This window comes from Hippichthys cyanospilos, chromosome 3 (genome assembly GCF_059441005.1).
Source record: "Hippichthys cyanospilos isolate Australia breed blue-spotted pipefish chromosome 3, RoL_Hcya_1.0, whole genome shotgun sequence".
Classification (NCBI taxonomy): Eukaryota; Metazoa; Chordata; class Actinopteri; order Syngnathiformes; family Syngnathidae; genus Hippichthys; species Hippichthys cyanospilos.
The window spans coordinates 29151375-29168544 of NC_142371.1; the positions used below are offsets into that span (position 1 = coordinate 29151375).

The 17170-nt window shown below is 35.7% G+C and overlaps 2 protein-coding genes across 3 annotated transcripts; both read left to right on the top strand.

Moving 5' to 3' along the window:
- The first annotated feature begins 1945 nt into the window (after nt 1-1945).
- LOC148426740 (FXYD domain-containing ion transport regulator 6-like) lies at nt 1946-12355 on the top strand. Of its 2 annotated transcripts, none has more exons than XM_088409706.1 (9): nt 1946-2362; nt 5226-5282; nt 7125-7148; nt 7257-7283; nt 8920-8994; nt 11001-11037; nt 11154-11191; nt 11346-11372; nt 12275-12355. In XM_088409706.1, the coding sequence occupies exons 2-8, from the start codon at nt 5231-5233 to the stop codon at nt 11348-11350; spliced, it is 258 nt and encodes an 85-aa protein (XP_088265832.1). In that variant the 5' UTR covers nt 1946-2362; nt 5226-5230; the 3' UTR covers nt 11351-11372; nt 12275-12355. The 2 variants fall into 2 exon arrangements, with proteins under 2 accessions (XP_088265832.1, XP_088265833.1); XM_088409707.1 differs by having other exon boundaries at nt 1978-2362; nt 7260-7283.
- A 1309-nt stretch (nt 12356-13664) lies between these two features.
- Nucleotides 13665-17165, top strand: LOC148426741 (FXYD domain-containing ion transport regulator 7-like). Its single transcript, XM_088409708.1, has 6 exons — nt 13665-14724; nt 15252-15287; nt 15360-15434; nt 16473-16509; nt 16910-16941; nt 17016-17165. Exons 1-6 carry the CDS (start codon nt 14712-14714, stop codon nt 17033-17035), a joined length of 213 nt encoding a protein of 70 aa, XP_088265834.1. The 5' UTR covers nt 13665-14711; the 3' UTR covers nt 17036-17165.
- Nucleotides 17166-17170: the final 5 nt, after the last annotated feature.

Consider the following 17170-nt stretch of genomic DNA (forward strand, 5'->3'; position numbering starts at 1 on the left):
GCTGTGGGACACACGTTCCTTGAATGATACAGGTGAGTAGTTGAAATATTATTTCTATTTCAACATATGTTCTCATAGTTATGAGACAGTAAAGAAATACATAATACATAAAAAATGAATTTAATTTTGATTTCAACTATTTTATTTGAGATTTAATTTTGTCATTAGGGATTTTGAGACATTTGGAAATTGCATTGTATGGGGTACTCCAGACATATTTTGTGTACACTATTTACTTTTAATTGCACGTAAAACGTTTTTAAGCATTTAAAAACGTTTCAAGTGTTTTTTATTTGTTTTATTTTATTTATTTTGTCTCTGCACAGGTAAATTTGCTCAGAATATGCATGGTTTATATTTTGTATGTGACGTATTTGACATTTGATTGGTGGGTCGTAAAATTACTCCTCATATTTGCTTGCTCTATATTATCTGTACTGTCAAATCAATCAATGGACTGAATGAAAAGATTTAGATGTATTTATTTTCACTTTTGCTGCTATTGGATTATAATATCAAAATGCTATTTATTTAGCGCTTTTAATAATCCAATTTCCAGCTGTTCTTTAGTGACACATTCCTTTTTGACTCTAAATTAAACATCCCTTTCTTGACTAACATCTCCACCTAGCGGAGAAGGATGTGACATTGTCTTTTTCAGAAGCCTGAAACCGTTGTCGGTCCACACGTCTTGGTTGTTAAATGCGTGAGATAATTTACTGACTGATGTATTCAACGCATATGCTTTCTCCCACTTTCCTTAAAAAATGTCAGCGTGTCTGTATCCTTTTTTTCTTCACGTGTATCATGAGTCAGGTTTGTGAATGTTTTACAGCAGTTTCTCGGTTGGATAAATGAGAAGTGAACTAATGTTCGGGAGAAATAAAAACAAAACATTACCAGAGGTTTAGAGAAATACGTTTAAATCTCATAATTGCACTGCATCACATGAAAGAGATTCTGTCTCGTGTAGCTAAATAAAATAACTATTATCTATGTAAAAGCATATGATGTGTTTATTAAATTGGGTGCACCTAATATTGAGTGGTATATGAATGGACAGCTGTAAAATAGAATGTTAAAAGTTAGTAGGATGAAAAGCCTGAGTGTTTCTTTGAAACTCTTCTATATAGATCAACTGAACGCCTCTTCAAAAAAAAAAAAAAAAATCCCCTGTGGGGTGAACGGCTTGTCAATCATGCCAGTCCAAAATCTCCTGCAGATGTTTCATTGGCTTAAGTGCTGCTGACTGTGAAGGCCATGGGAAATCATTCCCATCCTTTTCACACCCATCAAACCATTCAAAGGAAGGTTATTTCATTAGCCTCTACATCATTTAGGCTTCAATCAATAAAGCCTGACTCGACTGTATACTGAGTCATATTGTAAGGTTTGGCGGGCCAGCTCTATATTTGCTCCCCCCACAGGAATGTGTCAGTTTGGTGTGGAAGAGACCTTGAGAGCATGGCTGGACAGCAACACACTGATAGACCGCACAACACACTTGTATTATCTGCTTTTATTTTGGCGAAACACTAACACAATCCCTAGGCACCACAGTGCAAGTCTAATTGGTGGTAGGTTTCCTGCGCACTCCAACTCAAGGACATTGAACATGTATAACAGTATCAAAACTTACAGCAATATCCTGCTGTTCAAAGGTAAAGAAATAAACAAATTTGGTGTGCTTTTATTTTCTATAAACCTGCTACAGCACTCCTAAATATGAGCAAAAGCCGCCACAGGCAGTAGGCTTATCTCATTATAGGTTAGTTGAAAACTTCACTCATAGGGATGTCAACTTGCTGAGCAAAGGTTGTTTCTCTGAGTGCCCTTGGAATACCATTCGCTCAGTTAGTGGGGCGGGGAGCAACTCAGAAACAACTTAAATGGTTGGCAGACCATAGAAAGACCCTTTGTGTAATCATACAGTACATGAGAGGAAAAACACGCCTCACTAAATAGATGAATGCATATTGCAATGCAATGCACCTTGTTGAAACAATGCCACCTTGACCGGTTCAAACCACAACTATATGGTTCTCTGGGTCCCTAATGAATTGTCCTGTGTTTGTACTTTCCATTCCAGACTGGGAGTAACTTCACACCATTCGCCCGCCCCTCCTCCATCTTCATTCCTCAGTGGACCAAACAAGACACGCAGTCAAACCCTAAAGGGTTCTCCACTTGTGTTCTCCAATTTTTCAGAAACTTAATGTAATCTATTTTTGCTTTTTTCATCACTAAAAATCGCATCGGATTCCAGCTCTTGTATCGGGGAGGTGACGCTGAAAGAAACGTTTTGAAAGTAAAGGAGTACACCTAAAGTTGGGTGGAGAGAAAATCTGCTGCTTAAAACGTGGTAAGTTCTCGTTTTTGAGTAGCCCAGATGCAATTGCGTGTTGACTGAGAAATGCTTGAAGTTCAGCATCTGCGCTTCCGAAACATTTGTGCGTCAACTCACTTTTGTTCCAACCCCCAACTTTCATCCAAATGCCCGTGGCAGCATGTGACTGTTTAATGACCTTAAGCGGCTTTACTTTTACGAATTAACAATACAAGCTCCATTTTCTTCTTTGCATTCGCAGTTTACAATTCATCTACTGTTTTAGAGGTTTAGTAAAGTTCATTACCACATTTATAGACGCTTGCGCTCGAGAGGAACCAACAAAAAAAACTCGGCAATGGGTATCGCGTTATTTTGCGAGAGCGTGAACTCATAACACGATTTAAAAATGTGAGCGATTCTGACGATTTAAAAAAAAAATGCCCCAAACCTCCATTATTAATCCAGTTTTAATATAACCCCAGGTAATTTATTTGTATGTGTGGCTCTCACAGTCATCCATTTTATCCCTCTCCATCGTTCACTTATTGAACCAGCGCCTGTTTGAATAACTCACCGAGTGCTTGTTTGATTAAACGTAATTGTCTGGCTTTTGTTGTTAAACCAACTTGCGCGGATGAAGTTTTCATTTCTCAGCACTCTGGGGTCGTGCTCACACCCCCACTGCAGTCATGCGTGTAATCTCGGCAGTGCTGAGGGAGGCTTGGACCAAGGAGAAGCGTCTTAAAGCCTTCTTTACATCAACTTTCATGTTTGCCTTGGACAATACTCGCGTGCATGCTCGGGTTTATGTTTTTGCGTCTGTTTGTTTCCTTTTCATCTTTTGGGCCTCTGGTTGCACATGCTTCCCGCTAAGGGTCTTTTTGGCCTTATGTCTTAAATCGTCTAGCATCTGCACACAGCTGGAGAAACATTTATAAATGATTGTACGAGCTATGGAGCTTTAAACAAAAGTGAGCTTTAAAACAATACTCTGCTAGGTAATGAGGTAGATGAAACAGCCCCTATGGATTCCTGTCAACAAAGAGAACAGTCAAACCCGCTCACTGAATAGCAAATGCAACTCAACACCGGGTAATCTTGGACTGTAAGAGATTTGAGGTGCCTGAAATAGACCCCTCACAGTCCCTGTCAGAAGGTGTTGACTGCCACGAATGGCTAGTAACACACGCCATTGCATCCACTCAAGTAACTTCTGAGATCAATGATACTTGCCAGAGTGGTTTTTGTGGCAAAATACTTTTTACGTTTGCTTGAGTATAAATGTTAAACAAAAGAAAGTCCCCTTTTAAGCCATGACAGTGAATTGCATTTTTTAACTTTTTTTGGTTATTATTATTATTATTATTATTATTATTATTATTATTATTGTATTCCTTCCTGATCATTTTCGTTTGTTATGTGGCATGTCTGCGGGCATCCTTCTGGGCACTGTTCACCAATCAAATGTAATAACTAGTGACGTTAGTCTCCATCTTACCCATAGAGCCAGGCAACCACATAACTGCATGCAGTCTTTGCTGGCTTGACTAATTTGACAAATTTCTGTAAAATGTTTTACAAAAACAATAATATCAAATTGATTTCCATGGTTGTAATCTTTTAAGATGTTTTTGAGTTGTTTCGTATTCACAACAAATTTATTTCCTAAATGAATATTTTTTAATAGGCTTTTATTTTGTGAGGGCTATCTAACCGAGGTTATGCATAGGAAAATGCACACACGATTTCAGGCCCGTTCGCTGGCCAGAATGGGACAGATCGCTGGACAGATCGCGAAGTATGGCGTACATGCTTCAAAAAGTGTTTCCGCATGTACAAATTACGCCAGCATAAAACTTGACTCGTATGCAAGCTAGTCGAGAAGTAAAGGCTAATTGTCCTCTTTCTAGGTGGCGAGACAAACTACATACAGGCCTTGGACTAATGAAAATGGGTCCTGAACAAACTTTGCAAAACTTAACTCTTATAGACTTTTTCGAGGACGCAGGCTGGCCAGGCACACAGAGGGTGCGCTGCTAATGTGGAAACGTCACACCGAAGGACATAGAGGAACATTGTTTTTAATGAAAGAAATGTGCGTACCAAATACTCATGTGGGTAACCCACAAAAAAAAAATATGTGCACCCCTGGCTATTAGCTAAATTCCTATAGCTTGAAAGTGGCTTTGGATCTTCAACTTGCCAAGCTGCTCGTGTCAAGACGGCAAAGTAGTGCAGTCCTGTAAATTACTGCCATGTTTGTATTACAGTATAGAGTGTCTCACTCACCAGCTACAGCTTCAAGTCATGTAATTTTCTCATTAAGGTCTCACAAAAGGTGCAGTTCACAAATATACTTCTGGAAGTTTAAAGTATTCAACAAACACAAGATCGCAAATAAAATCATTTCATCATGATCAGTGTGCTCATCGTGTTTGCTTTCAACTTTGAGCATCATCTGTCCAAAACGCGATGCTTCATTTGTTTGATCGCAAAGTAAAAGCACGTGCATGGCAACTTTATTAAATGCCTGCAGTGGCCCCCCTTGGTGCTGCATAAATACAGTAAGGTATTTGCCTCCTTGTTAATAATGCATGCTGCGCACATCAATCCCCTCCTGGCACGTTGGCAGGATAAGCTTGGACTTTTTTTTTAATTAGCTTATTGTTGTGTGCTACACATCTAAAATTTGGCTTTGTATTCTATTTGGCTTTCAACTGATTCACAACAGGTGTTTGAGACATGAATTGACCAACAACAACAAAAAAAACGGAGATCTGTAAAGGTTATAGTGCTTTATAGATTCATTATTCAAAGTTCTCTCGAAAACTGAATTATTATTATATAGAATTGAGGGAATATCATTAACACTAGGTTTTTTTCCCCTCCTCACCAGCTACAATGGATCTATTGCTGTCTGTGGCATGTGTCTCCTGGTTGACTTCTGCTCTGGGTGAGGATGTTATTTTGTTTGTTTTTGTTTTTGTTTTTGTTTTTCTTGGGTGTCTTTTCAATGTCTTTTCTCTGGGGAATATATGTTCAAGGTTGGTTGGTGGCTGGTGGTCACATGGCACTCTGGCCTATGGGTGCTCATTTACTTGAAAGACTTGCCTGTCATGTGCTGCTGGTTTGAAAAGCAAAATAATTTTTAAATAATTTGCATCATTTTGACATTCAAAATTTGATATTCACACACACACACACACACACACAGATATATGTGTGTGTGTGGGTGTATATATATATATATATATATATACATATATATATATATATATATATATATATATATATACGCATAATTTTTGACGGAGGATGCATACTTTCAAATCATTTGTTGTCATCAAAATTAATCATCACCCTTCTACTCTTTTATTCAACAAAACTTGACGTCTTACGAACATTTAAAAGAACGTTAATCGAGAAAAAAGAACACAGCTGTGTTAGAGAAATGCTGCTCATGCCCAGAGTTTCACGGCGTAAGCTAATGATGATCAAGTAGACGACAACTAGATCATTGTCTTTACCTTGCTTCCGGGAGTAACTTCAAGAAAAAAACAAAATATATATATATATATATATATATATATATATATATATATATATATATATATATATATATGTATATGTGTGTGTGTGTGCGTGTGTCTGTGTATGCAAGGTGTCCCAACTACTGCCCGCAGCTTTTTTTTAAACAACTACAATATGGAGAATGAGCAATTGTTTGATTGCTTGATCTGTTTTTACTGTTTAAAGTAAAAAATAAAAGTGGTCCTTATGTTTCTTTGGACACGCTTGCTTCAAAGTCATATTTATCCACGCTTTGTTTCAACAACCAAGTCTTTTGGCTGCTGCTAGATTTGTCTCTTTTTGCTTATATTTTTTTATGCTTGCTGCATGTCGTTAACTCAGCTTGATGCTACACAGATACTAGGATCATTTAGAAGTGTTTATGCTGTCAACTGCACTCAGAAGATTTTTTTATAAGAAATATAAGAGTTTCTGGGGATAATATGCAATTTTCACCCCCAAAAAAAAAAAATCTTCATTTAATACCAAAGATGCGAATTATGAGCCGCCTGCAGAGAAGTACAGTGTCCAACACAATTCTTTACGAAACACTAATTGGTTCCTATCTTAAAACAAAGGACAGAAAATTTCAACTGACCAAAACCAGAATACGTATGTTGCCACAAAGCCTTTTTTTAAAAAGTGCAGGGCATTGTTTTTAAATTCACATTATAACATTCCTGCCATATAAGCGTAAAAATAAGGTAAATTGCAGATAGCCCCCTCTTTATGATCAAGTTTTATTTCCGCAGCTGCAATGTAACCCAAATGTTTACATTAGTCAGACCTCGCCAAAGTCTATCATTAACCTACATTTACACCGCACTAAAGTCATAATTACAGTAAATATTTACATTAAAAAGTCATATAACCAATACATTTTTTTTAAGTAAATGAAAAATGCAAATATTGGTGGCGATAACTGAGGACTGTCTATAATAACAAAAATCAATTTAAAAATTATTTTGTTCAAAAGTAATCATGCATAAATCTTTCAACCAACATTTTGGAGATGGAGCGGATTAACAAACGGGTCCAACAAACTGATTATATCGGCAAGATAAATTGCAATGGTTGATTTTTTTTTTTAGCTTTAAATGCTGCATCTGAAAGGTAAACGCTTGCATTCAAGAACTATACAACTGGTAAAATCGATCATAATCACACAGTGCCAGTTTGATGTGCCGTTTATACTTTGTGCTTATTGATGTTTTTATCTCCACAGTTTCAGCTGCAGACAGCGAAAAAGGTGTGTTTCGTACGAGTTTGCACTCATGTACTTCCAAGGCAAAAGTCAAGTGCTACATACCAGTCAATGTGCAAATGTCAATTTGTTCCCGTTTCTGTTCTTTTCAAGCAGACTATGACAGCGCTTTTGAATACGGTAAGTGAGCATGTCTGTTGGAACTCTGAAATGAAACATCTGCAAGGTCAGATTATGCTATCTCACACTTTAATTTCCACAAATAATGTGGCTTTCATAAAATATAATTACAATTTGACCTTTGTCCACACAGTATCAGCATTGAAAGTCACCTTCTTTCCTCCCATTTTTGAAATAAATGTCTAGTTCCTGTAATTATCTTGTTTAAATACAGACATTAAAGAATGAACTCCTCAGCCCATTTATTGCGAACCAAAGCAGCAGTTCCCAAGAAGTGTAAAAGTCATTCTCTTTTTACGGTGATTATGGTTTGGAGTCGAAGATCACATGTGATCAACCCTCATTCTTAGGTAGCCTTGGTTCTTCCCCTTTCTTTGCCTCTCTAACCTTTTTTCTTCATTTAAAAAAAAAAAAAGTTTTAAATAGGAATGTCACAAGTGATATTATTTTAAATCAATGATTCAATGGAATTTGATGCACCTCCCCCATCCCGCCATTTTTTTTTTGTGCATCTATTAAGGCAAGTCATCAGTTGATTTAAAACAAAAAAATCTACTCATTATTTATTATGGCACCATCCATGCATAAGTTTAAGTGAGGGCATGTAACAACTCGTTTATTTTCTTCTATACATACGAATTTTTATGCACCAATCAAATTTGCCCATGCTAAGGCATAACAACCGCCTTTAATATTTTCCCACTAGAAATGACCGTTTAATGGCAACAAACACATTTAATAATGTTATATGTACATTGGAGATTAAATTTTGTGATTAAAGTCGCGTACGGATGATGCTTCAACAAGAGTGGAGCTGCCTGTCAGCTGCTATGAAGTTCTTCTATGTTCTTCAGCTTTGTCGTCTTCTTCTACTTCTTCTCGATGAGCAGATTGGGCAAGTTTCCTGCTTGACTGCTCACTATTGGATAGAATTTTAACACCTAAAACCGAGCAACCATAGATCGTTTGTAGGGACACATATTCCCTGATTTCGCAGCCCTAGTGCTTTTTTGGAAGTTCTTTCCTTTATTTTTGTAAACCTCCAAGTCCAAAAAGTAGTAAATCATTAAGTGTTTTGAAGGACGCAAATAGTATCAGCCATTTGGCCACTAGGTGCTTCATCAAGGCAGGCAATAGAGCTGTATGTCAAGACAGTCTTTGCATATGACCCCGCCCCCTCCCATAACTACAGCTGTGACATACCTTTTTCACTTGCGCAAGTCAGCAAGAAAGGACCACGCAGACAAACATGGTTCCAAGCAGGCCTTCGAGGCGGGTATTTTTAGTCAATTTTTTTTTTTTTTCAAAGTCGACTTACCCATCTTGGTCGACTTTTTTCCCCAGCCCTAATTTCAAAAACTACTGTAGTTGTGTAAATAAATGCCCAAGGCCATTATGAGAACATATAGCATATTTTAAAATGCATGTAACCTACTTCCCTTTGAGTAAAACTATTTCTGTCTGATGTAAAATGACAGCTGGATTTGGTGGTCCTGGATAAATGGAATTGAATTTAGGAATTTTTGCAACTGACAGCTTTGACTGGCATTTAATTTAATATGTGCCCATAATCTAGCGATCTGTATATCTACAATTTAAAATGGATTTTTTTTTTTTTTTAATTTTAACATTCCAGACTACGAATCTCTGAGGATCGGTGGCCTGGTTTTCGCTGTCGTGCTGTTCCTCCTGGGCATCGCCCTCATCGTCAGTGAGTATTTACAACACGCCTGTGCGCTCATATCATAAACGGGTGGGGGCACTGTCCCATATCAGCACTCACACTCAGTCTTGTAGTGGTTGGTTCTTATCACAAAGCCCCTTTTGCTCTAACTTCCTCCCACTTGGCAGCACATCCAAAATACTCACCAAAACAACCCAATAACTAAAACACAAGAATGAACACAGCCTGTTAACACTGTTTTCATTGCTTCTCTGCCACATACTGTACACTAAAAAAAAAGTTCATCCATCCATTCATTTTCTGTAGCCACTTCTTCTCACTGGGGTCACTGGCTTGCTGGTGCTTATCTCAGCTGTCTACGGGCATTAGTATTTCACAGAACTATTTTGAGGTCTAGACTGTGTGCTGCATTTACCCCCCAAATAATGTAACTGATGCCCCTTAAAAACTCTTGTAGAATTACATATATTAGATTTAAATATAAGTATGCCACCATGACATAAATATTATTCCTAACTTGTTTTATAGCATCACCCTTAAAATGGCTTAATGTGTATTTTATTTGTTATTGTATTGTACCTTAGCTAAATAAATATATATACCTGTAGCAAAGCCTTTCCATATATTGGGGCTAAACTCAGCTCCATCCCGGACGGACTACGTCTCTCAATTGAGATTGAGATTTGTCATCGTACTTCCTTGACACCAATGAGACTCTGCCTGTTTGCCAGAGCTTTGTTGCCATCTTGTGGCTTTTTAGGGCCTCACAGAAGAAGCACATAATTGCAAACTTTCATCAAAATTATTAATTCCAAAAAGTACCTTTCCATGCAAATATGTTATATGAATTGAGATATTTTGATACTGCTGAGAACCAGTTAACATGTACTGAATAATGTCACACTTTTGATTATTCGGGGTTTATGTGCTTGTAGAGGAAGGCGACGAGGTTTTCTCAGTTTTTCCAGATGAGGTCGGCATCGGTGAAATATCATAAAAAAACATTCAGAAAACCGACAAATCATTAAGACAGTGCATAAAAACAGAACATAAAAAAAGCATTGCTCTGCAAGTTTACTGTGTGGCTCTTTAAAAAAAAGAGAGTGCTTAGAGACTTCCCGTCAGTAAAAGACACCGCTGGCGCCTCCCTGTGGATGAATAAAGCCGAATAAAGGATTAGTGCTATCTTTCAAAATGCTTTACCCTGACAACATATAGGTCACAAGTTTGCTTTGGGATTTTCCCCATCTAGCTTTCCATCTGGTGCGGCTACAAGAATGAAGTTTTGTTTTCACGTGTTATCCACTGACTAGAAGAGAATGCACATCATGGAGGATAATAAAATACAGTCTGTTATGAAGTCTGAACAAATAATGGACTCCCCAGTTACTTTTCAAAATAAGACCCTATTCCTATTATTGAATAGGATTTTCTGTTCTCTGGGATATTCTTCTGTCACGCTATCCAGATGGTGTTTGAGAAGAGAGCTGAGAGAGCTGTTCTTGGCAAAAGGGAAATATAAAGTGGGAATGTTAACATCCATCCATTCTCTTTTTTTCAGTCACTTATCCTCACAAGTTGATTAGTTGATACATATCCTTACAGAACAGAACGTTTACACACATATACATATATATATATATATATATATATATATATATATATATATATATATATATATGTATATGTATATATATATATATATATATATATATATATATATGTATATGTATATATATATATATATGTATATATATATATATATATATATATATATATATATATATATGTATATATATATATATATATATATATATATATATATATATATATATATATATATATATGTATATATGTATATATGTGTGTATATATATATATATATATATATATATATATATATATATATATATATATATATATATATATATATATATATATATATATATATATATATATTAATATATATATGCCTGTGTCATTATATTTTTATGTTGGGTTTTTTTCTAATGTTTTCTCTTTCTCTTAAACAGGTCGAAAATGTGTGTGTAAAAAGAGTGACAAGTCGAGGTGAGTCAAGAAATTGATTTGGAAATTAAACATTTCCAGCTATTAATGCTGTATGCAAGCATGCTGTTCATTGTACCAATGTTTGACTAGTTTAACAAATAATTAATTGTACTCAGGTCAAGAAATCCTGATATGGAATCAGGTGTTCCAAGGGGTAAATATATTAATGTTTTGTTTTTTAATTTTAATTCCACAGTTCCATAGTTATTTGGTCAATTTGTCATTGTTAACAAAGTATTCTTTTAAATCCTACTGTTTGGGCATTTTGTCATTGTTAACAACGTAATCTTTTTTTTTTTTCTCAACAGCATAATATCATAGACACTGATCAGCTGGTAAGTATCTCGAAACCAGAGATGGAAAAACACTTGTGCTGTATTTTTTTTTTTTTGTAACTCACTGATGAGGTTTGTCATTGTTTAAATTTAAAAAAAAACAAACAAACAAACATTTGCCTATAATACATGACTGTATATATAAACTATGAAACTGTTTCCAATACTTTGACAAAATATTTTTATTGGCTTAATTTATACTGATAATTCTGGTGTGGTTAACCAAATGTTTAATAAAATAAGTACAGAATTTTTCTATGTTTGTATAAAATTGGTTCATTTCCCATCAATCACTTCAAAATATTCTAATAAATACATGAAGAATAAGTGATATAGTTATTTTAGTTTTAAATGAATTATTTACCAATTTTAACATAGGTCATAATTGAATGAAATAATATCAAATGGCTAACTTCTTTATTTTACTATATTGTTTATAAAGAATTTTACCGAATACATAAGGTAATTAATACACATTAGTTAGTTTTTGCATTAACCAATTTTCTAAGAGTAATTTAAATAAAAATGTTGTACAATTTTTTATGAAGTGTATTGGTTTTTCATTTTTCTCATTTTTGATTTTATAGTTGTGATTGTACTGTTTTGTAAAATTAGCGATTATGTAATGAACTAAATACATAAAAACAAAGAATAGATATATTGTAGTTAGCCATTTACAGGAGGAAAATAGCCAAATTATTGCAATAAAACCCACAGGGTGATAATATAAAGCTTGGTGAGACAGATTATAAATGGAACGTTTATTTGGCCACAGTGCCATATTTTCCCCATCGGTGATCTTAACAAACTCACATAATGGAAGAAGCTGTATCGCGTATTTTTTATTATTATTATTTTTAAACATTAACGATCGTTTCTGCTTGCGCCTCCTTTCTTCGCAGTTACCAACTGTTACCACCAGATGTCAGCAGATCCTGTAATCAGCTGAAGACCATCTTTTAATATTAAAGAATTAAACCTTCCTCCTTTTTACTCTTTTTTTTTTTTTTCCCCTCCATCCTATTCCATTTGTCAGTTTCATGCAACAGTACAATCAAAATGTGTGTATTTCCGGACATTGATGTAATTGCATCTTAAATTTTGGTTTTAAAAGTTTACTGTGTTCTATATTTCATGCACTCCATCATATTGTCTATGGTCTGGCCATGTGTTATGAGGTAGGAGGCAGCCAACTGCTGCACCCTTTTGCTGATGTTGCATTTGGCTCGGTCGCCACCAGTGAACGTGAATGATTCATGTGGTGCAAAGTGGCCGTCCACAGAGTGGTTATCTGCAAAATTGCATCTCATTTCATCCACCTCTGCGGCAATTGCTGCTAAACAGGGATTTCCTGCAAATTTGAGCATCTGTGTTAGTAAAAGCTGTGCATGCTTCCTTTATTAGATTACAGGAAGAGGTTGCACTGCACACAGCAGAACATCATCTAATACAACAGTTTTGTGAAAAATTTGAACTTGTACAATATGGTCCAAGTGCACACACTAACTGGACTCAATGGCTTATGTTGTAATATTAAACAACAGCCTCATGTAGAACCCCTTGAACTTTTATTTAATATCCAATTTAACATCCGTATACTGCTCTTCCTGTTCTCTTTATTACAGTAAGACAATTCAGTACACTAGTAGAATGACTTAAATTAACAAGTGAAACACGACATAACTAAACTTGTTAGCAAGTGCAGCACTAGTGACACAAATAGACATGTAACCAGAGGCCAGGACCTTACTGGTTGCAGTTGCACCGAAATGGCCACTCGTCATATTTATCAGTAATGTGTTGTCCTTCTACTTTGCAGAAGTAGTCTTGCAAGTGGGCACAAATGTCATACAGTAGTGAGGAAAAATAGCATTACTAATAGGACATAGTTATTCCATTCGGATTCATTCTGCTATGCTGAACTATAAGGACATAAAGCATAATAGTGTATCACTATCAAACAACTTTGGCATAGGCTGACTAAAAGGTTAACTTCGTATTGTTAGTAATTCCAAACTGCGCAAACATTCTAGATAATGTAATAACATGAATATGCTTGCAGCATCCCAACGTCATTATTTATTACATGCCTATTTATTTAAAATCAATGTACTCGTGCTGGACTATTGATAGTCGTAATACCAGTGTCAACCACAGGGTGGCAGGCATACATGGTTAATACTAGTATGTGTGTATATATATATACAGTATACAGTATATATAAAAGTGCATTAACATTCACTAGATTTCTGTCCTTTAAAACAACTGCTACATTTAAGTCTTACCAGTGTTCCAAAATGTGTACCACACATTATTTCTAATTTGTGATTTGAGTGTTATGCAGTGCAAACAAATTGTAAAACTATAATAATAAAATAAGTGAGTTAGTTGGAAAAAGTCGATTTTTTTTTAAATGCACAGAATAGGTTCTGAGCCATTTTCAGCAGCAAAAGTAAATATGTAAATAAATAAAGTCAATAAACATGTTCCAAGTACATTTGTAAATAAATAAAGTCAGTAAATATGTTCCAAGTACATTTGAAAACTTTCTCCTCCTAAACACTTTTTTTTTCCACTTAATGTTGACTGAAAAATGACCCACACACCCTCAAGGCCCAGGTCCAATCACAGGATCACATGTTTTCAAGGTTTGGTCATTTGATCACAAACTGAGCCAATATTGATCATATATGGGTTGTGATGTCATTTACATTCAAGCCAGCAAGTGGGACGATGTGTTTGTAAATGCATTGATTGGACATCAAAAATAATGTAGTTATCAGAATATTTGTGCTTCTGAAAAAGTCAAATTAAGGTAGTTTGCACCATTTAGAATGGGAATTTGAATGGCAGAGCGCTTTTGGGTGATGATGATTGATGATTATGATTACCATTTTGTTTTTCTTTTGAGGGGTTGAGAACAGGATCTTTTCTAAATTCATTTGAAACTGAAAATATTTTAATATGCTCTTATGTACATATTTCTGATCCAAAAATAAACAAAAAAAGTAGTTTGTCATCTGGTTAGTGGTTAGAAAGTCAGGGGTACCATGTGTTCCCCGGTGGCTGCTATTGTGGCCGCTTCTATCGTTTATATTCCCCATTCCTGCCCCAGTAGTGTCTGACTGCAGGACGCAATCTGCAATCAGACACCTCTCCCTCCATCCCTGCCGGAGTGCGTTGCACCAGCCAGACAAGTGCAGTTCTAACTACCGCCACCAGGGGGATTCCTACTTGAAGGCGGGCTATGTTTCTCACTGCTCATTGCGTTTCCACCCATCTGCAGTCTACAAAGCAATTCAAACCGAGGAACTCTATAAGCATCTGTGCGCTGAAACCATGGCCACCACAGGTTAGTTCATTTCTTATCATCACAACATTGTCAAAAAGTTGGTTCAAAAACCGCTGTTTGTAGTTGTTTTTATTTTTTTCTCAAAATGTTCAAGCTTGTATTATCTTGAGGGCATGAAGACAATTTATCCCCACATGCATTTTTAATCATGATGCTGCATTGTTGCTACTCACCAGTATTACTTCTGTTTGTGCCATTGGCAAATGTTATTGCTGCATTTGCCCTGAAAGAAATTGCTTTACTAAAACCGACATAAATATTAAACATTTATATGCATAGGATAGGATGCTTCTTTACCTGAAATGTCAATGATCAATCAGAAAAATAGATGAAAGGAAATACAGTAGCTAGTCGGGAGTGTTGGCACTGGATTCTGCTGCTCCACCTTCCCTTGCTGTGCATCTTTTATGCTGAGAAAAGCATTGAGTGGAAGAAAAAAAACACTCCAGAGATTTGTTGAGGCAATGCTGCAGTTCTACAGGAGCACTGCACACACCCATAATGCTCTTTTTTTTTTCTTTATATAGAAGCAATGATTCCAGAGCATAATGACTTTGAATATGGTAAGTGACATGGCCAACTTTAGTATATGTATTATATCAGCTTTCAGTTTATTAGGTGTTGTCTCCTAATAGATGAAGAGACGTTGAGGACCACAGGGCTTGTCCTTGCCATTGTCATGTTTGTGGCTGGCATTTTGATAGCCTTAAGTACGTTTTTACCTCTTTTATACCTTCATTGTAGTACACTCACTGAACTCTTCAATAGGTACATGTGCACGGTCTATTGAGATGACTTTACAAAGATAATGTTCAGTTTTGATTGATATTGCAACAAAATACGCAAAAAATTAAAAAAGCTATATATAAGATATGTATGTTCAATACATAATGTGATTAAAGTCATTTATTACTTTTTTAATGTAAATTAAAATTACAATAGCCTACAAATACATAAGATAAAAATAACTTCAAATTTGGATTAGTATAAAAAATAGCTTGTGTTAATTAGATCTTTTTTGTTTTCGGTTTTATTTTTTGTTTTAACATTTAGGGTTGCCGTTTGGGGTCTCTCAACGTGCAATTTTTCAAACATGTTCATCCAGACTAAAATGTATGTTTAATAATATGATACTGGTTAGAGCCACCTAGAAAGCTAAAGGGAAAATTTCCATTAGAAACCTTAGGCCACTGACTGCCAACCGCTTTGCCATATTAGCATGTGGTAATAAAGTAGCAGGTGTGTCGATGGGAAATTCCAATTTCACTTATAAATTACGATTTTGTTACTACAAACTGTATATGTTTTTCTATGCCAGCATTAAATCATGATAGGCACAACAAAAAAAAATGCTGTTCCACTACATGCCAGAATAAAAAAATAATTTGTGTAAGCAAATAGCTCAATCATAAAACAAAAAATTCAGTTGTCTTCAATTAATCTGTGAGTAGACTGAGATCACTATGACAAAATGTATCTTTTTTTTTTTACATTTTGTATCTCGTAGAATAAAGACAACGATACATTAACATATAACACCTTATTAATAGCACTTTTTTCTCAGATACATTATTGGTACTTCCACCCTACAGTACATTCCATCATATATTTATGATTATCTTTGCAAAGGCTGAATTTTCAGGATCACTTTTTTGTCGGTTCTCATTAGATCGTGCATGTGTATGAAGAAGTAAACAGTGAGTGAACACACTGACGCATTAGTAACTAATGTATCATTCCTCAAACAGGTAACAAATGCACTAAATGTGTAAAATCCTCATCCAAGTAAGAAGTGTTTAGTGGATGCTGCGCCTGTGCATGTTGTATGAATTCGAATTTTTGAAGAAGTGGACCAACCAAAGGATACTAACCTGCATCATTCCTCAGTTAAACACACACTGCCCAAGACATGACCGAGTTCCGGAATAATGTCGCTTTCTCGTCATGTGTTGGTATAGTGTGACATCTAAACCTATCGCATGTTGCCTGTTTGAAAATTGAAAATTACAATTTAAAATCTGTTTTTTAAAATGTTGCTGGACAAATCTCCGAAAACTTGTAGCCCTTGTCACAGTCTGAACCCTTGATAATGGATGTGCCTGATTCAATGTTTCCTCTGCATGTTTGAGAACCCCAAAGTCATATGCACTCATGTTTTTTATTTTCTTTCTTTTTGTACCCGCAGGTCATCGGATACTCAAATACCAAAGACAGATGGTGAGTTCACTTTAGTTTGGGTTAAAATACGACTTCAATAACGTTCCACTTGTCTCTTCTTGCCGCCATTGCAGTTCCTCCTCCGGCTGTATAGCAAGTACACTGTTATGTTGAAGCAACGAGAGGCCGGCCTCATGAGAACACGAGCACTGCGTAAAAGTGTTTTATGGTTGTTGGACCTCAATTGGATGATCAATAAAGAATGTACTCAAATGTTTGTCATACTCAT